This window comes from Ovis aries, chromosome 16, assembly GCF_016772045.2.
Source record: "Ovis aries strain OAR_USU_Benz2616 breed Rambouillet chromosome 16, ARS-UI_Ramb_v3.0, whole genome shotgun sequence".
In the NCBI taxonomy this organism is placed as follows: domain Eukaryota; kingdom Metazoa; phylum Chordata; class Mammalia; order Artiodactyla; family Bovidae; genus Ovis; species Ovis aries.
The window spans coordinates 40,400,733-40,421,699 of NC_056069.1; the positions used below are offsets into that span (position 1 = coordinate 40,400,733).

At 41.5% G+C, this 20,967-nt stretch overlaps 1 protein-coding gene across 1 annotated transcript in view; it reads left to right on the forward strand.

The window, feature by feature from the left end:
• The window catches only part of ADAMTS12 (ADAM metallopeptidase with thrombospondin type 1 motif 12), a 402,846-nt gene that overhangs the window by 372,560 nt on the left and 9,319 nt on the right, over positions 1 to 20,967 (forward strand). The window contains exons 21-23 of the mRNA XM_027980135.3: positions 550 to 726; positions 6,685 to 6,825; positions 12,737 to 12,896. Of these exons, the coding sequence (XP_027835936.2) occupies positions 550 to 726; positions 6,685 to 6,825; positions 12,737 to 12,896 (478 nt within the window). The remainder of the gene's footprint in view (positions 1 to 549; positions 727 to 6,684; positions 6,826 to 12,736; positions 12,897 to 20,967) is intronic.

Sequence of the window (20,967 nt, forward strand, 5' to 3'; positions counted from 1 at the left end):
TTGCTTTCCTTAAAAAGGGGTAACCAATCCTGTGTCCAGAGTCAGGGAGGAAGCAGGTTTTCAGCAGGATTCTGAGGGGTAATTGGGTGTATCTTGGCAGAGAGCTCCCCTCGTGGGTGGTTGCATTTACCTCCAATGAACACAGACATCCTAAGGAACAGCTGCGCTGGAGTCACCCAAGCCCACCCCCGTGTAATCTTCGGGACAGCCCCGTAGAACAGTTGTTGCCCTGGTTTACAGACACGGCAGCTCAGAGCGTTTCTGCAGCTCATCCGAGGGCTCACAGTGAGTCTGTGACAGCTGGATTTGCCTCCTGGTGCTCACACTTCCACACCTGCATTTCTAACACGGGGAGCCCCATCTTGGGGAGCTGCTAGAGTGACTCTTCTCTCCACGGTGTGCGAGGAAAGACAGGCCACCAACCTCTCCAGAAGCTGGGAACTAGAAGCTGGGAACTTTGTGATCCTTTGTGAAACCCCTGGATATCTGGGCATGGACAGCCTGATGCCAAGGACTCAGGTGTCCCCTTTTCTCTCACTCTCCATACAGTGCTCCAGAAACTGCAGCGGGGGCTTCCAGATCCGGGAGATTCAGTGTGTGGACAGCCGGGACCACCGGAGCCTGAGGCCATTTCACTGCCGCTTCCTGGCTGGCCTTCCTCCTCCACTGACCACAAGCTGTAACCTGGAGCCCTGCGAGGAGTGGCAGGTGGAGCCCTGGAGCCAGGTACTGCGCCTAGTGCACCATCTACACAGCTGGGGAAACATGAATTTCTGTGTTACCTGGTGAGTCCAGGGAAGACCACACGTGCCTCAGACCAGTGGCTGGCCTCATCAAGCCAGTGGCTGGCCTCATCAAGCCAGTGGCTGGCCTCCTTCCATTCACACCTTACACTGGGTGTGTTACTCATCCCCAGGTGGGTCGCTTGCCCATACACAGTAAAGCCAATCTATTGACACCAGGTGGTGGTGAAGGAAAGTGTAGCATTTATTGTAGCTAGTGTACCAAGCAAGGAGTCCAGGTAGTCAGTGTTTAAAAGGCTTGAATTGCTCGAAGGCTTCCAGGATAAGGTTTTAAAAATCAGAATGGGGTGGAGGGGATGGTGGTAGGGGATGTGATCAGCTTGTGGCATTCTTTGGATTGGTTAATAGTGAGGTAATCAGGAGGCAACATCATCAGCCTTCTGGGTCCAACCTGTCTTGGGTCTACATACTTGTGGGTAGCATATAGTTAACTTCTTCCACCTGATAGGGGTTTCAATATCTATAAAACAGCTCAAAGGACATGGCTCAGATTATTATCTATAGCACTTGAGAAGGAACTAAAGGTCTTTGACTTTGTTTATTGGCCAGCCCAATATTATTATTATTACTATTATGATGATGATGATGATGATGATGGTCTTGCTTGTTTTCCTTTCTGCATTTTCTCACTTCATGGTTAAATTTACACTTTGGAAATTGGGGAAGGCCAAGGAGGCTAAAGTTTTTCTATAGATAAGAGGTGGGTGGAAGACATGGTGTGGGAGGTGGAGGTGGGGATGAGGCTGTGCTGGGAAGGCCCCTTAGGGTTCTACTCAGTTACAGGTGGGGAGGCTGGACAGGCCCAACAATTTGAAGGCTGTGTTGTGTGGTTTAAACTGTGACTGTTCAATGTTTTATTATGATCTAGTCTCAGTGGGTATACTGGGGAATTGGGGTCTCTCTGGGGAGTCGTACATGAACCACCTTGATGAGCAGCATTTGGGACAGAGCATCATATGTCCCTCTTAAGCTGGGGATAATGGTCAGATCTTTCCACACAGTATGATTTCAGAGTCCTACCTCTCAAATGCCCAGATCCTTGTTTACACAAATAAAAAGAGGGGTGTGTGTGTGTGTGTGTGTGTCTCCATCCTGTGTTGCAAGGGCTGGGACTCTGCTTCATCTTTGTCCTACTTCAGTATGTGAAACCAGGTTACTGTTCTTTGGTGAAATATAATGATTTCATTTCCCTATTGGCTTCAATAAAAAAGAAAATACTCCCAACTATACTATGGTAGAAATAAGAGGGAAATAAAGAAACCAGCGTGTTTTGAGTGTGTCCATGCACTGGGCATTTTACCTACAGTACTTGTTTTAATTCTTGTAACAACCTGGATGGTAGGCCTTACCATGGTAGGCCTTCCATTTTATAGATAAAGAAAGAATTTAATTGAGACTCAGAGGTTAAAAAGCTTACACAACTAGAAAATAAATGGTGGAGTATTAATTCAAGCTTCAGTTTGATTCTGATTCCTATACTCTTTTTACTGTAGAATTTAGCTGAATAGACATGGAGCAAAGAGAGAACTAAGGAGAGTAAGTCAATAACTTTGCATGCTAGAAAAGGTAAGACAGAAAACCGCAGTGTGGGACACAGAGTTAGTGTCCAGCCCTGGAAGACTGAACCCCCTCTAGCTTCTTACTGTCCATTGGGTCAAGTGGCCATGCTGATTCCTGAGGACCCTGGTGTTTCCTGGGGGCAACAACCACCACCGCTTTCTCTTTCACCTCCTTCCCTGTCTCTCTCTGGGACATAAAGTGCCTACCACTCCCAGGCTCTGGAGTTACACCTCTCAGTTTTCCATGTTTGCTGGGCCTGGTGATGTGCTTAGTGGCTCAGTTGTGTCCAACTCTTTGCGACCCTTTGGACTGTGGCCCACCAGGCTCCTCTGTCCATTGGGTTTTCCTGGTGACAGCTTCCAGGATCCTGGAATTTGTAGAGGAGCTTAGATAGCCTTGTCAGAGAAATTGCAATTGCGAGTTATCCAAGATGACCAATTGTAACTGCTCTCTGGTTGTGAAAAAGATGTATTCTGTATACTTCCTCTTCCAAGGAGCATCAATCATGAGCCTGTTTCCTGAAGACCTCCCAACGCCCTTCTTTATAAATGGCTGTGTTCTGAGCAAACCACACAGCCGGAAGACTTTCCTCAGAGGGAACAGTAAGGATAGAAAATACTGAAGTTGGTTGAACATTTCCCCAGAAATGTCAGGGGACTGTTTAGGGACTGGGCACCTTTAGGCGCTTTTCCTAAGCCCACGTGATGCTGCTCTGTATATGCACAGTATCTAATGGATGCCTTCATTGGAATGTTCTGGGGCCCTCCAGCGAGTGTCACCCCGCCTAAACTGCTTGCCGTGGAAAATGCCTTTCAACCGTGAGAATGTCCCTCACCGGTTTGCAACCTTTAGCGTGCTGCAGGATCACTTGGAGGATTCATCAGCACACAGATAGATGTCTGAACCCCATCCCCATGGTGTCCAATTTGGAAGTCTGGGGTAGGGCCTGAAGTTTTGCATTTCTAAGAAGTACCCAGACGATACTGAAGTTGTTGCTCGGGGGACCACACTTTGAGGACCACTTGCCCCTTCCTGGAGATTACTTGGCCAGGTAGCCCTGTGTCTGTATGCGCGCATACAGGTATACAACAGGATCCCAAATGTGGGGTTCCTCTCCTTCACTCCTCATAGAGGGTTAAAACCAGTGAGTAAGTGGGAAAAGAGCCGTGTTAACTCTCAAAGTTGGAATGCTGGGACAGCAATAGATTAGTTCTTTTATTGAACAGAAAGGTTAATTGTGTACCATTTCCCTGTGTATCATTTCACAGTGCCTGATGTGATAGGCATGATGTTGGCAATCATGACTGCTTTGTTATTGTTACCATGCCATCATTAAGATTTTTCAAAATACCAAGATTTTTCAAAGTGCTATTCAAAGTACTCAAAAGTATTTTTCAAAGATTTTTTGGTGAATTATCTTAATTTCCTTCTAGAAACTTCAGGAAAATTTAACGATATAGCTTAGAAAATTATTCTAGTGAGCAAAAACCTCGCATGTTTTAGAATTATATTCTTTCAGGAATCAAACTTGTCACCTCAAATTTATTTTGTGAGCATTGCAGCCAGTGCACCAGACCCTTAGAAAACCTATTAACATCACCATTTCAAATATGGATAAATTTAATTCTAAAATTTAATGTAGTGAGGAAGGAAGGCTGAGTCCCATTTTAATAGATGAACAAAATTCTATTGTAGAAGTGTGCTCTCCATTAGGACTGTCAGAGCAAATCAGAATAAAAACACCTACATTTTATATTTTGGTTTCTTGACCAGAATTCTTTCCATTTGACATATTGAACTATTCAGCATCTTCTGATTTTTCCCCCTCTTCTTATCCCCATAATTCTCTTTTTATTTTTTATTTATTTATTTTAATTTTACTTTATTTTACTTTACAATGCTGTATTGGTTTTGCCATACATCAACATGAATCCACCACGGGTGTAGACATGTTCCCAATCCTGAACCCCACCTCCCACCTCCCTCCCATACCATCTCTCTGGGTCATCCCAGTGCACCAGCCCCAAGCATCCTGTATCCTGCATCGAACCTAGACTGGCGATTCATTTCTTACATGATAGTATACATGTTTCAATGCCATTCTCCCAAATCATCCCACCCTCTCCCTCTCCCACAGAGTCCAAAAGACTGTTCTAGACATCTGTGTCTCTTTTGCTGTCTCGCGTGTACCCCAGAATTTTCTTTATCAGTCTCCTTTCTTTAAGTCTTACTTCACCACTGTTTTTGTTTCTGTTATTGCTTTTTGGCCTAAACAACAAAAATATTTTTTCTCAGAGTTACGGAAGCTGGACGTCTGAGATCAAGGTGTTGGCAGGATTGGTTTCTTCCAAGGCCTCTAAAAAATTCTTTCTGTTTTTCTATTCAGCTTGAGTGACTTCCACCACTGTTCTAACTCACTGATATGTTCTTCTGTAATATCTAATCTACTACTGATTCTTTCTAATGTACTTTTTATTTCAGTTATTGTATTTTTCACCTCTGGCTGGTTTTTCTTTATATTTTCTAATTCTTTATTGAAATTCACACATTATTCATTTATTCTTCTCCTGAATTTGTTAAGCATTTTTATGATCTTTACCTTCCCTATAGCTTAGATGGCAAAGAATCTGCCTGCAGTGCATGAGACCTGGGTTTGATCCCTGGGCTCGGAAGATCCTCTAGAGAAGGGAATGGCACCCCACTCCAGTATTCTTGCCTGGAGAACTCCATGAACAGAGGAGCCTGGTGGGCTATAGTCTGTGGGGTCGCAAAGAGATGGACACAACTAAGCGACTAACACTATAACTACTCCTCCTTAATCAAGCAGATGGTTTACCTCCACTTTGTTTTGTTCTTTTTCTCAGATTTTTGTCTTGTTCCTTCATTTGGAACATATTCCTCTGGCTTCTAATTTCGCCTAATTCTCTGTGTTGTTTATTCCTATTGGGTAGGTTGGTCACATTTCCCAGTCTTGCAGAAGTGGCCTTGTGTAGGAGATGTCCAATGGGGTAGCAGCACACTCCCCTTTGGTCACTAGAGGTGTCTACTCTAAGGGTACCCCCCCACGATGTGCGCCACATGGACCCTTCTATTGTGGTCGAACTGACTACTGTGGGAGCTCTGGTAGGTGGGGCTCTTCCTGATCTGGTTAATTCCTAGGCTGTGCCTCCCATGGTGGCTAGTGGCATGGCCTGGGGATCTTGGAGCTGTTGCTGGCCCACTGGTGGGCGGGGCCAGGTTCCAGTGCAGCTGGCTGTGGGCCCTGGCAGAGTCGGGCCTGGGGCTCACCTGCTGGTGGGAGGGCTGGATCTTAGGGCTTGTTTCACTGCTGTCTTTGAATTGACTGAGTGGCCATTGTGAGGAACTTGATGCGGATGTTCCAGGTTCCAACAGAGATACTAATATTCTTAATAACAGCGTGCATAACAAATTAATAGTAAACTTTAAAGTAAATATAATTCTATTGACTTTCTCTGTCTTGGGTTCTTTATTTAAAAGTGAATAATAGCTCTTTTGGCAGTCTGTAATTTATTTTTACATACTTTGGTGAAAAGCATCCAAATACACATGATTGTGAAGACACTAAGAACATGCTACAGTGAGCAGGTAAAACCACCGAGATTTGGACTTAATACAGCTGGGCCAGGGTCGGGAAGTTTCCCTGGAGGAGGGCATGGCAACCCACTCCAGTATTCTTGCCTGGAGAATCCCCATGGACAAAGGAGTCTGGAGGACCTCAGTCCATGGGATCACTAAGAGTCGGACACGACTGAGGGACTCAGAACAGCACAGCATAGCTGGGCCTATTTGTTGTTATCAACTTTGTGAGGTACTGTGATAGGCTAGGCCTCATCTCATTTAACACTGAACCAGTGCTCACCAAACTGATTTTTTATCCCCACTTGAAATAGTTAATTTGGCAATCATGGGAATTTCTGCTCTAAAGATAAGTTATGTTTTATATGATATACATCTGTATCTTTATAACTTTATGTATCTTTATAACTTAACAATATATTATAGCAAAAGAAAAGTTGCAGACTTATTTGACACATTCTTTTTTTTCATTATTTCTGAACTGAAAAGGAAAAAAAAAAACCCTCTTACTAAATTATTGGGGTGGGAGAATGGGTTGAAATACAGAGTATGGAACTAGAGATGAACTGTCGAGTATTTTTTAAAATAAACATTTACTCAGCCTCTTCTTCCAGGTGCAGTGTCACGTACTGCAGACACAGTGGGAAAGGCCACATCCCTACCCTTTATCTCTGAAAATGATACCTTGTGATTTTTCCCTGATCTTGTCCCTCTTGTGGACCAGTGTTCCAGCTCCTGTGGAGGCGGAGTTCAGAAGAGAGGAGTGACCTGTCCAGGCCTCTGTGACTGGACTAAAAGGCCCACAGCCACCGCACCCTGCAGCGGGCAGCCTTGCTGTCACTGGGCCGCTGGAAACTGGGACCCGGTAAGAATCAGTTATAATCTCTTTCATTTGTTTTAGTCTTTTTAAAAAATAGCATTTGTTTTCTTTTGATGTTAAAAGTCATATATTATTCCTGTAAATGTCTAATGTGTCCATTGATTTAACATGTTTTATGTATTTATTTTTTATTGAAGGATAATTGCTTTACAGAATTTTGCTGTTTTCTGTCAAACCTCAGTATGAATCAGCCATACGTATACATATGTCACCCACCTTTTGAAACTCCCTCCCATCTCCCTCCCCATCCCACCCCTCTAGGTTGATACAGAGCCCCTGTTTGAGTTTCCTGAGCCATACAGCAAATTCCCGTTGGCTATCTATTTTATATATGGTAATGTAATTTCCATGCTACTCTTCCCATACATCTCACCCTCTCTTCCCCTCTCCCCATGTCCATAAGTCTATCTCTATGTCTATTTCTCCATTGCTGCCCTGTAAATAAATTCTTCAATACCATTTTTCTAGATTCCATATATATGTGTTAGCATGTGGTATTTATCTTTCTCTTTCTGACTCATTTCACTCTGTATAATAGGTTCTAGGTTCATCCACCTCATTAGAACTGACTCAAATGCATTACTTTTTCATGGCTAAGTAATGTTCCATTGTGTATATATACCAAAACTTCTTTCAGTTCTATATTTTACCCTTCTGCTTTCTAATATGTCTAAGTATGCTAAAAGGGCTGACTCACTGGAAAAGACCCTGATGCTTGGAAAGATTAAGGGCAGGAGGAGAAGGTGGCAACAGAAGATGAGATGGTTAGATGGCATCATTGATTCAGTGGACATAAGTTTGAGCAAACTCTGGGAGATAGTGAAGGACAGGGAAGCCTGGCATGCTATAGTCCATGGGATCACAAAGAGTCGGACACTACTGAGCAACAGAACAAGAACAATGCTGAAAGTTGACCTATGACTGACATGGTGCTCAATGTTAACTATTTTGAGTTCAGAAGAAAACAAGATCAAATACTTTTAAAAGAGAAAAGATAAAACACTAAAAACTAGCTCAGAGGAACAGAGACTAAGGAAAAGTGATTTGGGGTCCTAATCATCTTGGATCCTCTAACTTTTTCTAGAGCATATAGGAGTTGCATGTGCCCTGAAGCTTGAGGCTTATCATGATTTAGCGAATTTCTGTTCACTTGTCAACCCACAGATTATCAGTTTGCCGAAAGGCCAGCATATTTGATGGATAGACAAATAAAATTGTTAAATTGTAAATGGAGGCAAGTTTTACAATTCTTACAAAGTAAAAAGCCCCTGATGCTGGGAAAGATTGAGGGCAGGAGGAGAAGGGGACAACAGAAGATGAGATAGTTGGGTGGCATCACCGACTCAATGGACATGGCTTTGGGTGGACTCTGGGAGTTGCTGATGGACAGGGAGGCCTGGCATGCTGTGGTTCATGGGGTCGCAAAGAATCGGACATGACTGAGCAACTGAACTGAACTGAACTGAGGGAAGCAGAAATGATAGAAAAGAGGAAGGAGGCAGGGAAGAAGAGGAATCAGGTGCAAGGTGGTCTATTCCCAGGGTGATTGTTTTTTCCTAACTTAGACTGCTTGGTGTCTAAGAGCAACTGATGGCTTGCTCTTGAAAGAAGGTCTTTATAAAGTTGTTTGAACTGCTGTCACTTAGTTTGTCCGGAGACAGGAAGAGAGATGATCTACTGGCTCCTGTCTCCCAGCATTATGTAAAATTCTCCCCTTTGATGGATAGCATCTCCCATTGTCCTGGGTCATTCAGGTGTGGGCAGGTCCCACTGAGTCTCACATCTCACTGGCAATAACAAAATTCAGAGTCAGGGTAAGAGGCACACAGCAAGCCCAAGGGTTGTGCTTCCATGAAGTGGGTTGCCTCATCAGTTGGGGCCCATCAAAGGCCAACAGCAGGAAACAAGGAGAGCCAGAGGATCTGATACACTAACCCTTCAAATATTAATATTTTTTAAAGTAACATATTCTTATGTAAGTATCTTTTGAAGGTTAAAATTATAACACAGGCTAATGCAATATTTTGCCAAATATCATGTCCCCAGATAGTCTTAGGTTGATAAGTTCTTAGTAATTTTCATTGTTGTACTTGTCTAGTTATACCTGCATAACCATGCTCAATTTGAATGCTGGCATGTACTCTTTAAAAAAAAAAAACAAACCTCCTATTGGCGCATCCAACTTAAGGTTGCATCAGTCTCTGGATACCACCTCACTCAATCCAGGAATAATAAGATGCCTCATTACTGCCAAAGGAATATTGTACATTAATCAGTTAGCCTACAACAAATTAAAAGAACATATTTTATTATTTTCATGCCTTAAAAATGCCTGGTAGACAATGAACAGTGACATCAACCATTCCCTTAGACAGATAGGACCCATAGTAATTTCTATAAATGCCCTATGTTCATTGATATCTAATGTTGAGTTGTGATGAATTGCCAAAGGAGATTCTGGAGTCCAGGCAAGCTTCTGGTTGTGCATGCTACTAAGCTCTCTGCCAGGGGCAGTACCCACCTTCTCTCTCCCGTGGATCTTGTGAACATCAGAAAACAATGCCATACACTTGTATTATTTTTCATAATAAGAAAATTTAATTTACATTTAGGCATCTTAAAATATCTGCCTTGGAAATTTATTTCCTATTTATTAGAGGTTCATTTATGTATAAAACCAGTTTTTCCCCATCCACCTTTGATTTCACAACCTGAAAATATTATACTCAACAAATAAAGATGTGTTTTAGAATTAAGCTCTTCATAAATATCCTGGTGTCCTGTGTAACAATTATAAGCATCACTAATCAAATCAAATGTGACTATCAGGAAAGAAAATTTGACATAATTTACATGTCATAAAAATTCTATAAATTTGGGCCCATTCAGGGGCATAAAATCCCATAGATTAAAAATTACCAATAAGCGTTTTTATGGCTGAGTCATATTCCACTGGGGGCTTTCCAGGTGGCCCAGTGGTAAAGAATCTACTTGCCAGTGAAGGAGACCAAAGTTTGATCCCTGGGTCAGGAAGACCCCCTGGAAAAAGAAATGGTACCCACTCCAGTATTCTTGCCTGGGAAATCCCATGGACAGAGGAGCCTGGCAGGCTAGAGTCCCTTGGGTCACAAAGAGTCAGACACAACTGAGCGGCTGAGCATGCGTGCAATGTTCCTGAATATGTACCACACCTTCTTCATCCTTTTATCTGTTGATGGACATTTAGGTTGCTTCAGTGTCTTGGCTGTTGTGACGACTACTGCAGTGAATATTGGGGTGCATGTGTCTTTTTTAATTATTCTTTACTCCAGACACATACCCATGAGTGGTATTGTTGGATCATATGGCAACTTTAGATTTTAAGGAGCCTCTATTACTGTTCACCATGGGCAGAGGAGCCTGGTAGGCTACAGTCCATGGGGTCACGAAGAGTCAGAAATGACTGAGCTACTTCACTTTCACTTTTCACTTTCACTTTCATGCACTGGAGAAGGAAAGGGCAACCCACTCCAGTGTTGTTGCCTGGAGAATTCCAGGGACAGCAGAGCCTGGTGGGCTGTCGTCTTTGGGGTCGCACAGAGTCGGATACGACTGAAGTGACTTAGCAGCAGCAGCAGCATACTGTTCACCATAGTGGCTGTACCAATTTACATTCCCACCAATGGTATAGGAAGGTTCCCTTTTACCCACACCCTCTCCAGCATTTATTATTTGTAGAATTTTTTATTATGGTCATTCTGACCAATGTGAGGTGATACCTTATTGTAGTTTGGATTTGCGTTTCTCTAAAAATTAGTGAGGGCTTCCCTGGTGGTTCAGTGGTAAAGAATCTGCCTGCCAATACAGGAGATGCAGGTTCAATCCCTGTATCAAGGAGATCCCCTGGTGAAGGAAATGGCAAGCCACTCCAGTATTCTTACCTGAGAAATCCCATGGACAGAGGAGCCTGATGGGCTATAGTCCATGGGGTTGCAAAAGAGTCGGACACGACTTAGCCATTAAAACAATGATAATTAGCAATGTTGAGTACCTTTTTTTTTTTTTTTTTTGTCTGTGTAGCAGGTGAGGCCTTAGTTCCCTAAATAGGGGTTGAACATGTGCCCCCTTACATTGAAAGCCTGGAGTTTTAAGGATTGGGCCACCAAGGAAGTCTCAGTGTTGACTATCTTTTCATGTGCTTTTTGATTACCTGTATGTCTTCTTTAGAGAAATGTCTATTTAGCTATTCTGCCCATTTTTTTTGATTGGGTTGTGGTCTTTTTTTTTTTTTTTAATATTGAGCTGCCTGAGCTGTTTGTAGATTTTGAATATTAATCCCTCATCAGCCCTTTCATTTGCAGATACTTTCTCCTACAATTCTGTAGGTTGTCTTTTCATTTTGTTTACAGTTTCCTTTGCTCTGCAGAAGTTTTTAAATTCAATTAGGTTATATTTATTTTTGTTTTAATTTTCATTAGGAGGTAGATCAAAAAAGATATTGCTGTGATTTGTGTCAAAGAGTGTTCTGCCTCTGTTTTCCTCTAAGAGTTTGATAGTATCCAGTCTTACACTGAGGTCTTTAATCTATTTTGAGTTTATTTTTTATATATGGTATTAGAGAATATTCTAATTTCATTCTTTTACATTGGAAAACTGCTAAATTGTCCAATTTTCCCAGCACCAGTTATTGGCGAGACTGTCTTTTCTCCATTGTATATTATTGCCTCCTTTGTCGAAGATTAATTGACCATAGGTACATGGGTTTATTTCTGGGCTTTCTGTTGTATTTCACTGATCGACATTTGTCCTGCCCAGGGGGCCTATGTGACTTCAGCACCCAGGACCACCAGTCCAGCCTAGTTCCATCAGATCCTTAGAAATAGAAAGCAGTAGAGGAAGTCATATGTTCTTTATCTAACGATCTTATTTTACAGTGGAAGAAAGAGAGCAGTTGAGTGAGATCCAGGACAATGTGTAAGAGTGAAAAAGCCCAAGTTTCCTGATGTGTAAGAGGGAGAAAACCCAAGTTCCCTGAATTCTGGTCCAGGACATCCAACACCCCGTATTAATTTCCCTTGTTCTTCCCTCTGTCCTGTGTTGCACACTTTGTCTACTCAGGATCAGTTACATAGTTATTTTCTTACCTTTTTCCCCACAGAGAATTTGATTCATATCAATTTTATTCACTGAATAAAAACACCTTTAGGTTTAATCAGAGGAATCTCTGACTTTGTAAAACAACATGAAGTTCCATGCTTATCACCTTGCTCTAGGCTTTATGAAGAACAGATTAAAATAAAGTTGTGGGTGTTAAGAAAAATTTGATGTTTCTCCTCTTATCCCATTTGGAGTTTTGTGAGAAACAGGGTTTGGTAGCAATATTCTGAGTTTCAGTGGTGCCCCAGTGTGGGTAGTATTTTAAAATCTAGTAATCTTGTTGACTCTAAGCCAGATGCAAACAGTTGACTCATTGCACAAGTCTTCGGTGCTGGGAAAGATTGAGGACAGGAGAAGAGGGTATCAGAGGATGAGATGGCTGGATGGCATCACCAATGCAATGGACATGAAACTTGGGCAAACTTCGGGAGATGGTGAGGGACAGGGAGGCCTGGTATGGTGCAGTCCATGGGGTCGCAAAGAGTCGGACATGACTTAGCAACTGAACAACAACTACAGTCTTGTTGACCAATAGTAATTCAAATTGCAGATGGAATATTTAGGGCCTGGAGATTTTTCCAGAATTTGGCATGTAGCAGTTTTTTTCTGTCAGTCAATCAATGAGTATTTACTGAATGGTCAGGTTATGTTTAGCACTTACCTACCTGGGGTTACTGTGGAGTTAGAGTACCTCTGCTGGAGTTCCCCCAGTGATCTTGGGGGAGAATTCTGACTCTCTCCATGTGCCCCTCTCTTCCAGTGCACTGTGTCCTGTGGAGGTGGCTTTCAGAAGAGGACTGTCCATTGTGTGGCCTCAGAGAACAATAAAACCGAAGGCCAGGACCAATGCCTGTGTGATCATGACCCCAGACCCCCAGAATTCCAGAAGTGCAACCCGCAGGCCTGCCGGAAGAATGCTGGTAGGTGAATGGCTTTGCTCAGGGCGGGCATAGAGCTTTTTGTAGAGCTTTTCATAAGTAAACTGTCCTGCATGACTCAGTCTGTGGGTCATGTTAGTCCCTTGTAGGGAGCTGGCTCCCCTGGGAGCCATTTGTCTGATTTGGTGAAGTTTGACACTAGTTCCTTGAGGGACTATCGCATCCTTTTTCCTATCTCAGAGCACATTCACACTGACTTCCCACACAGATGAGAATCGCTTCTGTTTTTTCAAAGGTTTCTGAGAAATATTCTATCTGGCCTTTCTCAGGAAGCCAGTCAAGTGCTAAATGGCCCTTTCCACCATCCAGCTCTGCTGTCTTAGGTTCTGCAGAAACAGACTCCAAGGTGCCCACTTGTGTGCCAGGGATTCATTAAGGAAGTGCTCCCACAGAAGATGCTGAGGGAGAGGGAAAGGACAGAAAAGGGAGAAAGCACAGCCAGCCGGCCATTTCAGACACAGTCCTGACTTCAACCTGGTCCCACAGGGATGCTCCAGGGCAAAGTTAAGTCTCAGGGCTGTCTGCTCTCGAGGCCAATGGGCTGAGAGTTCACACACCCACACTCTCGTATCATTGACTAACAGCTCCCAGGAAAAGTAGACTTGAAGGTATTTAAAGCTCTCTACCAGTAGTAGCCTTTCTTCAAATATTTTTAAGCATGAGAGGTAGTGAAACCTGTGGTTTATAGATCTGCTCCTTGCTTCCTTCCGAGCACTGAGGGCTGGTATTCGAGAGAGACTGTGGTCAGAGTAAATATATTGAGAAGAGTTTCCCTAAAGATTGTTTATCTACAGATTGTGTATTTATTTAACAAATATTTCTTGGACACTTGCTGTGTGCCAAACATAATATCAAATGAGGAAGATCACCAATCAGTGAGATACTGATCAGGTCACGATGTTAAGAGAGTACTTGGGAAGGTCATCAAACATGAACTAGGGGTGGGGGTGGAGGGAAGCGAAGGATGAGTTGAAAGGTCGGGCTGCAGTTTCCAAGAGCAGCTTTCAGGGTATGCAGTAAGCACAAAGATGATGATGTCATGGCATGTAAGTCTAAACACATTGCGCAGTTCAAGGGGAGTTAGGAAGCAGTAGGACTAGAGAGGTAAGCTGGAGCTAGAGGATAAAGAGCCACGTGAAGCATGCTGGTGAGCTGCTTTATGCCTAGGGCAGATGGGAGTCCTTGAAGTATTCCAAACAGGCGTCAAGGTAAGAGAGTCATCCATGCTGCACTGTGGGAGGTGGAGAAGGGGGCCAGGTCAGGGACGCAACTGTACCTTAATCAGGAGATGTGTGTGGCGTGAACTAAGGCAGCAGAAGTGCAGACAGACAGAAGTAAGTGGATTCAAGGGCTGCTTCAAAGAGAGACCTGACAGGACTTTGTGTGGGAAAAGAGGAGGGAGAACAAAGCCCAGATGTCCGACTTGGGTAGCTGAGTAGATGAGGCTACCATTCCGTGAAACAGGAGGCCCAGGGTGGATTTGGGAACCAGGAAGGGTATTGTGTTCTGTGTGGGATATGTTTTCAGAGCAGTCTATGAATCCTTTAGGTAGGAGTGGCCTGTGATTGGTTTTTACACAGGTGCAGAAGTCAGGAGAGAGGTATGGATTGGAAATCCTGAACAAAGTACACTGAGAAAATGCTTCAGATCTGAGGATCACACGCAGCTTCTCCCTGACCAGCGTGCATTTGACAGTGGCTATCATTGGCCTTACTCAAAACTCCAAACAGAGCTACCTGGGGCTTGTTTTCAGAGGTTTTATTAAGTTTTAGCCTTCCAGATTCTTGGCTACTCAAAGTGTGGCCCCTGGACTAGCTGCATTGGCATCACCTGGGAGCTTGTCAGAAATGCAGGATCTCTGGCCTCACCCCAGACCTACTGAATCAGAATCTGCATTTAAACAAGAATCCCAGGTGATTTGGATGTGCCTCAAAATTTGAGAAGCACCCTGTTGTATTTAATTTTATTCAAGTATGGTTGATTTACAACATTGTGTTAATTTCTGCTATACAATGAAGTGATTCCATTATATATATTTTTGTTCATGTTCTTTCCCATTATGGTTTATCACAGGATATTGAATATAGCAATTGTACTATACAGTATACCTGTGCTATACAGTAGGACCTTGTTGTCTATCCATTCTGTGTATATAATAGTTTGCATCTGCTAATCCCAGAAGCCCAATCTATCCCTCTCCCACCCCCATGCTTGGTAACCACAAGCCTGTTCTCTATGCCTGTGAATCTGTTTCTGTTTCATAGACAGGTTCACTGGGGTCATATTTTAGAAACCACATACAGTATAAGTGATAGCATGCGGTATTTGTTGTTCTCATTCTGACTTACTTCACTTAGTATGATAATCTATAGGTACCTCATCGTAGTTTTGTTTTGCATTTCTCTAATAATTGGCAGTGATGAGCCTCTTTTTATAAGAAGCATCCTGTTCTAGACCAAAGGGTCAATTTGGAACTCTTTTTCTTTCATTTCATCACATTCTGTGGTACCACGTTTTTAAAATGCTGAGGGCATAGAATCCTTTGAAGTTATGTTGGTTTTTATATTATTGAGGCAGCAACATAGTCTTGGTTGACCATGCCTAGGGTTTGTTGTTTGTGGCTGCACCATGCAGCGTGCAGAATCTGACCAGGGACTGAACGCCTGCAGTGGAAGCATGGTGTCTTAATCACTGGACAGCCAGGGAAGTCCCTATTGGTTATTTTACATTATACAATCAAAATTGGGTTAAATGTGTATCTGGTAATTTTTACATTGAAATCTCACACTGAAGAGATGATGACTAACAGTTGGCTGGCAATGGATGTAAATAACAATGAATTCTACTCACCAACAATTATCAGGACAACAAAAGGTAATTACAAGCTTCTCTTGAAGGCAGAGCCATGCTTATTCATATAGAAACAACAGGAAAGAGCAGCTGCATGAGATTCTTGGATTTAAGAAAAGCTACCCTGACACCCATGCCCTCTAAAATGCTTTGAAACAAGTCATCCAATGCCCAGATTCTTCTCAGCTAGCCAGCCACCACAGTAAACATTCCCCCAAGCCCATCTTGGACTTCCCAGGTGGCGACTAGTAAAGAATCCACCTGCCAATGCAGGACACACAGGAAACACGGGTTCAATTGCTGGGTTGAGAAGTTCCCTGGGAGACAAAAATGGCAACCCACTCCAGTACTCTTGCCTGGGAAATCCCATGGACAGAGGAACCTGGTGGGCTATAGCGCATGGGGTTGCTTAGAGTCAGACATGACTGAGCAACTGAGCACATGCCCATCTTGTAAAATCAGGTATGAACTCATGTAAGGTTTGCCTTTTACTTCCCTTAGGTGCCGTCTAAATTGCTAGTGACGTAAAATCTAAATGAGAATTACCACTTTCATAGTGGGGACTATAGAATCCAAGTACCTGGGTTTAGAAAAAAATTTTTAATTCATTCAGAAATATTTACTGAATATAATCTACATTCTAGACATTACGTTCATAATGATTAAAAATCAAAAGCTAACCCTTTATGCACACCATTCGTGAGTTGTTTTTTAATTTGGGGAATGAGAGGTACAGAAGTAAATACAAATAATGAAAGTAATAAAGAATGACAGTACTTAAAGTTGATACAAATAAACATTTGAGTCAGTAGACTTTTAAAATTTTTTGACCCAGTTTTATTTGAGATATAATTGACATATAGCACTATATAAGTTTAAGGTGTAGAGCATAATTATTTAATTACATTTAATTACATGTAATTATTTAATTACAACAGGGAGTGATAATCATGAAAAGTTTACGAATGGACATCATCTCTTATATACAAAATTAAAGAAAGAAATAGAAAAAATTGTTTTGTGATGAGAATGCTTACGATTCCTCTTAACCACTCTCATGTATAATGTACAGCATCACTATTTGTCATGCTATATATTACATCCTTAGTACTTATGTTATAACCAGAAGTTTCTACCTTTTAATTGCCTTCACCCAATTCCCCCTCCACCACACCACCCACTTCTGTTGTTGTTGTTGACTTGCTAAGTTGTATCTGTCAGTTTGTGACCCCATGAACTGCAGTACTGCAGGCTGCCTTGTCCTTCACTATCTCCCAGAGTTTGCTCAAACTCATCTGTATTGAGATGGTGATGCTATCCAACCATCTCATCCTCTGTCTTCAATCTGGTGAAAAGACAGCACCCCTGGTAACCACAAATCTGACCTATTTCTCTATGAGTTAGATAGGTTTTGAAGCATAACAAGCAATACCGTGTGCATGCCTGGTATACAACATAGTGATTTGATATGTCTATACAGTTCAAACTGATCATAATGATAAGTCTAGTTATGGTATGTAACCATACAAATATATTACAGAGTTATTGACTGTATTCCCCACACTGTACATTCCATACCTGTGACTCATTAATTTTGTGACTGGAAGTTTGAGCAAGCTCTTTTCTCCTCCATTCTTAATCTCCTCTCTTAATCTTTCTCTCCACTCTTAATCTCCTCCACCTATTTCTTTTCCTCCCCTTACCCTACATTCTCCTGGCAACCACCTGTTTGTTCTCTGTATCTATTAGTCTGTTTTTCATTTTGGAGATTCCACATGTAAGTAAGATCTCTGTCTGATTTCATTTAGTGTTAATACCCTCTAGGTCTATCCATATTGTGGCAAATGGCAGGATCTCATTTCTTTTTCATGGCTGAGTATTATTCCCTTGTATATATCTGAATGATATATACATCTTATCCATTTTTCTATTGATGGGCATTTATGTCATTTCCATATGTTGGCTATTGTTGCTGCAATGAACATAAGGGTACATATGTGTTTTCTAATTAGTATTCTTGTTTTCTTTGGATGAATACCTAGGAGTGGAATTTTTGGATTGTATGGTAGTTCTGTTTTTAATTTTTTGAGGAATGTCCATATTGTTTTCCATAGTAGCTGCACCAACTTGCATTCTCACCAACAGGGCACAAGGGCTCCCTTTTTTCCACATCCTGGCCAACATTTGTGATTTGTGATCTTCTCGATGCAAGACATTCTGACTGGTGTGAAGTGATATCTCATTGTGGTGTTGGGTTGCATTTCCCTGATGATTAGTAATGCTGAGCATCCTTTCACATGCCTGTTGGCCAGCTGTATGTCTTTGGAAAAATTTCTGTTCAGATCCTCTGCCCATTTTTTAATCAGGTTGTATGCTTTTTGATGTTGATGTATGAGATCTTTGTATATTTTGGATAGTAACCCCTTATCAAATACACTGTTGGCAAATATCTTCTCCTATTCAGTTCAGTTCAGTTGCTCAGTCGTGTCCGACTCCTTGCAATCCCACAGACTGCAGTATGCCAGGCTTCCCTGTCCGTCACCAACTCCCAGAGCTTGCTCAAACTCATGTTCATCAAGTCAGTGATGCCATTCAACCATCTCATCCTCTGTCAACCCCTTCTCCTCCTGCCTTTAGTCTTTCCCAGCATCAGGATCTTGGGTATTCAGTAGTCAGCCTTTATATTTTGTTGATATTTTCTTTCACTATGAAAAAGATTTTTAGTTTGATATATCCCCATTTATTTTTGCTTTTGTTTCCCTTGCCTAAATAGACAGATCCAAAAAAAAAAAAATTACTAAGACTGACATCAAAGCATGTACTGCTGCTTCCTTCAAGAAATTTTGTGGGTTTTTTCCTACACTTAAGCCTTTAATCCACTGTGAATTTATTTTTGTGCATGGTGTGAGAGAATAGTCCAGTTTGATTCTTTTGCATGTAGCTGTTCATTTTCCCAGCACCATTTGTTGAAGAGGCTGTCAGTTCCCCATTGTATAGTCTTCACTGTTTTGTCATAGGTTATTTGCCCATGTGAGGGTGGGTCCATTTCTGGGCTCTCTATTCTGTTCCATCGAGCAGTGTCTGTTTGTGTGTCAGTACCATACTGTTTTGATTACTGTAGCTTTGTCATATAGTTGGAAATCAGGACATGTAATACCTCTAGCTTTGTTCTTCTTTCTGAAGATTGTTTTGGCTGTTGGGGGATCTTTTGTGTTTCCATACAAATTTGAGAGTTAATCTCTTCTAGTTCTGTAAAAAATGCATTTGGTAATTTGATCGGGAGTGCATTGAATCTGTAGATTTCCTTGGGTAGTACAGGCATTTTAACAGAATTAATTCTTCCAGTTCATGAACACAGGATATCTTTCCAGTTGTTTATGTCATCTTCAGTTTCTTTCATCAGTGTCTGATAGTTTTCCAAGTACAGTTTTTAACTCCTTTAATTTATTCCTTGATATTTTATTCTTTTTGATGTCATTGTAAATAGAATTGTTTCTTCTATTTCTCTTTCTGATAGTTCATTGTTAGTGTATAGAAATGCATCTGATTTCTGTATATTAACTTTGTATCCTGCAACTTTATTGAATTCAGTGATGAGCCCTAGTAGTTTTTGTTGGCATCTTTTTAGGATTTACTATGTATAGGATGCATTTAACACATTATTAACCAAAGATATATTAATATATCTGTTTTTGACCTGAATGGTACTGATTGGAGACATTTCAGTGTTCACTTACATACCAATTCACTGGCCACAGGCATTAGTGTCTACTAAAATCACCTGGTCAATAATGTGTTAACAACCCTGCATTTTTACTCCTCTCTCCCATGTTTACTGTTTTTGACATCATATTCTATGTGTTTTTGTGTATTCCTTAACTACTTACTGTGGATATAGATAAACTTTGTTTTTACCTTTTAATCTTTCTACATGATTGATTTTTTGTATATTTGCCTTTATTGCATATTTGTATTTATACCATTTAATTTTTCCTTTTATAATTTTCGTGTTCCTAATTGTGGCATTTTATTTTTCACTTATAGAAATCCCTTTACCATTTCCTGTAAAGCTATTTTGTGTGCTTAGTCACTCAGTCATGTCCTACTCTGGGTAACCCCATGGACCGTAGCCCATCAGGCTCCTCTGTCTATGGGATTCTCCAGGCAAGAATATTGGAGTGGTTTGCCATGCCCTTCTCTAGGGGATCTTCTCAACCCAGGGATCAAACCCAGGTCTCCTGCACTGCAGGAGGATTCTATACTGTCTGAGTCACCAGATAAGTTTAGTGGTGCTAAATTTTTTTAGCTTTTGTAAAACTTTTGATCTCTCCATCAGGTAGAATATTCTTGGTTACAACCAAGAATTTCCTCTTTCATCACTTTAAATATATCATGCCCTTCTGGCCTGCAGAGTTTCTGCTGAATAGTCAGCTGATAGCCTTATGGGAGTGCTCTTGTACTTGTTGCTTTTCCCTTGCTGGTTTTAATTTTCTGCCTTTAATTTTTGCCATTTTAATTACATTGTGTCTCGATGTGATCATCTTTGAGTTGATCCTATTTTGGACTATGTGCTTCCTGGACCTGGATGTCTCTTCCCTTTTCCAGGTTAGGGCAGTTTTTAGTTATTACATCATCAAATATGTTCTCTGCCCATTTCCCTAATTTTCCTTCTGGGGTCCCTATATTGTGAATGTTAGTGCACTTAATATTGTATCACAGAGGTCTCTAAACTGTCCTGATTATCATTATTATTATTTTGCTTTTCTGTTCAACTTCAGTATTTCCACTACTGTCTTCCAGCTGGCTGATCTGTTCCTATCATCTCATCCACTGTTAATTCCTTTTAGTATATTTTTTATTTCAGCTTTTCTATTTCTCAGCTGTTTGATTCTTTCTTTGTTAATCTTCTCAATGTATTCACCGATTCTTCTCTCAAGTTCTTTGTTCATCTTTATAATCATTACCTTGAACTCTTTTTTGGATAGGTTGCCTATCTTCAGTGCAGTTAGTTCTGGCATTTTATCTTCTTCCTTCATTTGGCATATATTCCTCTATTGCCTCGTTTTGCCTAATTTGCTATTTTTATTTCTGTGTATGTGATGGGTTTTGTTTCCTGACATTGGAGAAGCAGCCTTTTGTAGGAGAAATCCTATGTGTTCCAGCAGCATAGTCTGCTCTCATCAAAAGCTTTATGCTCTAAAGG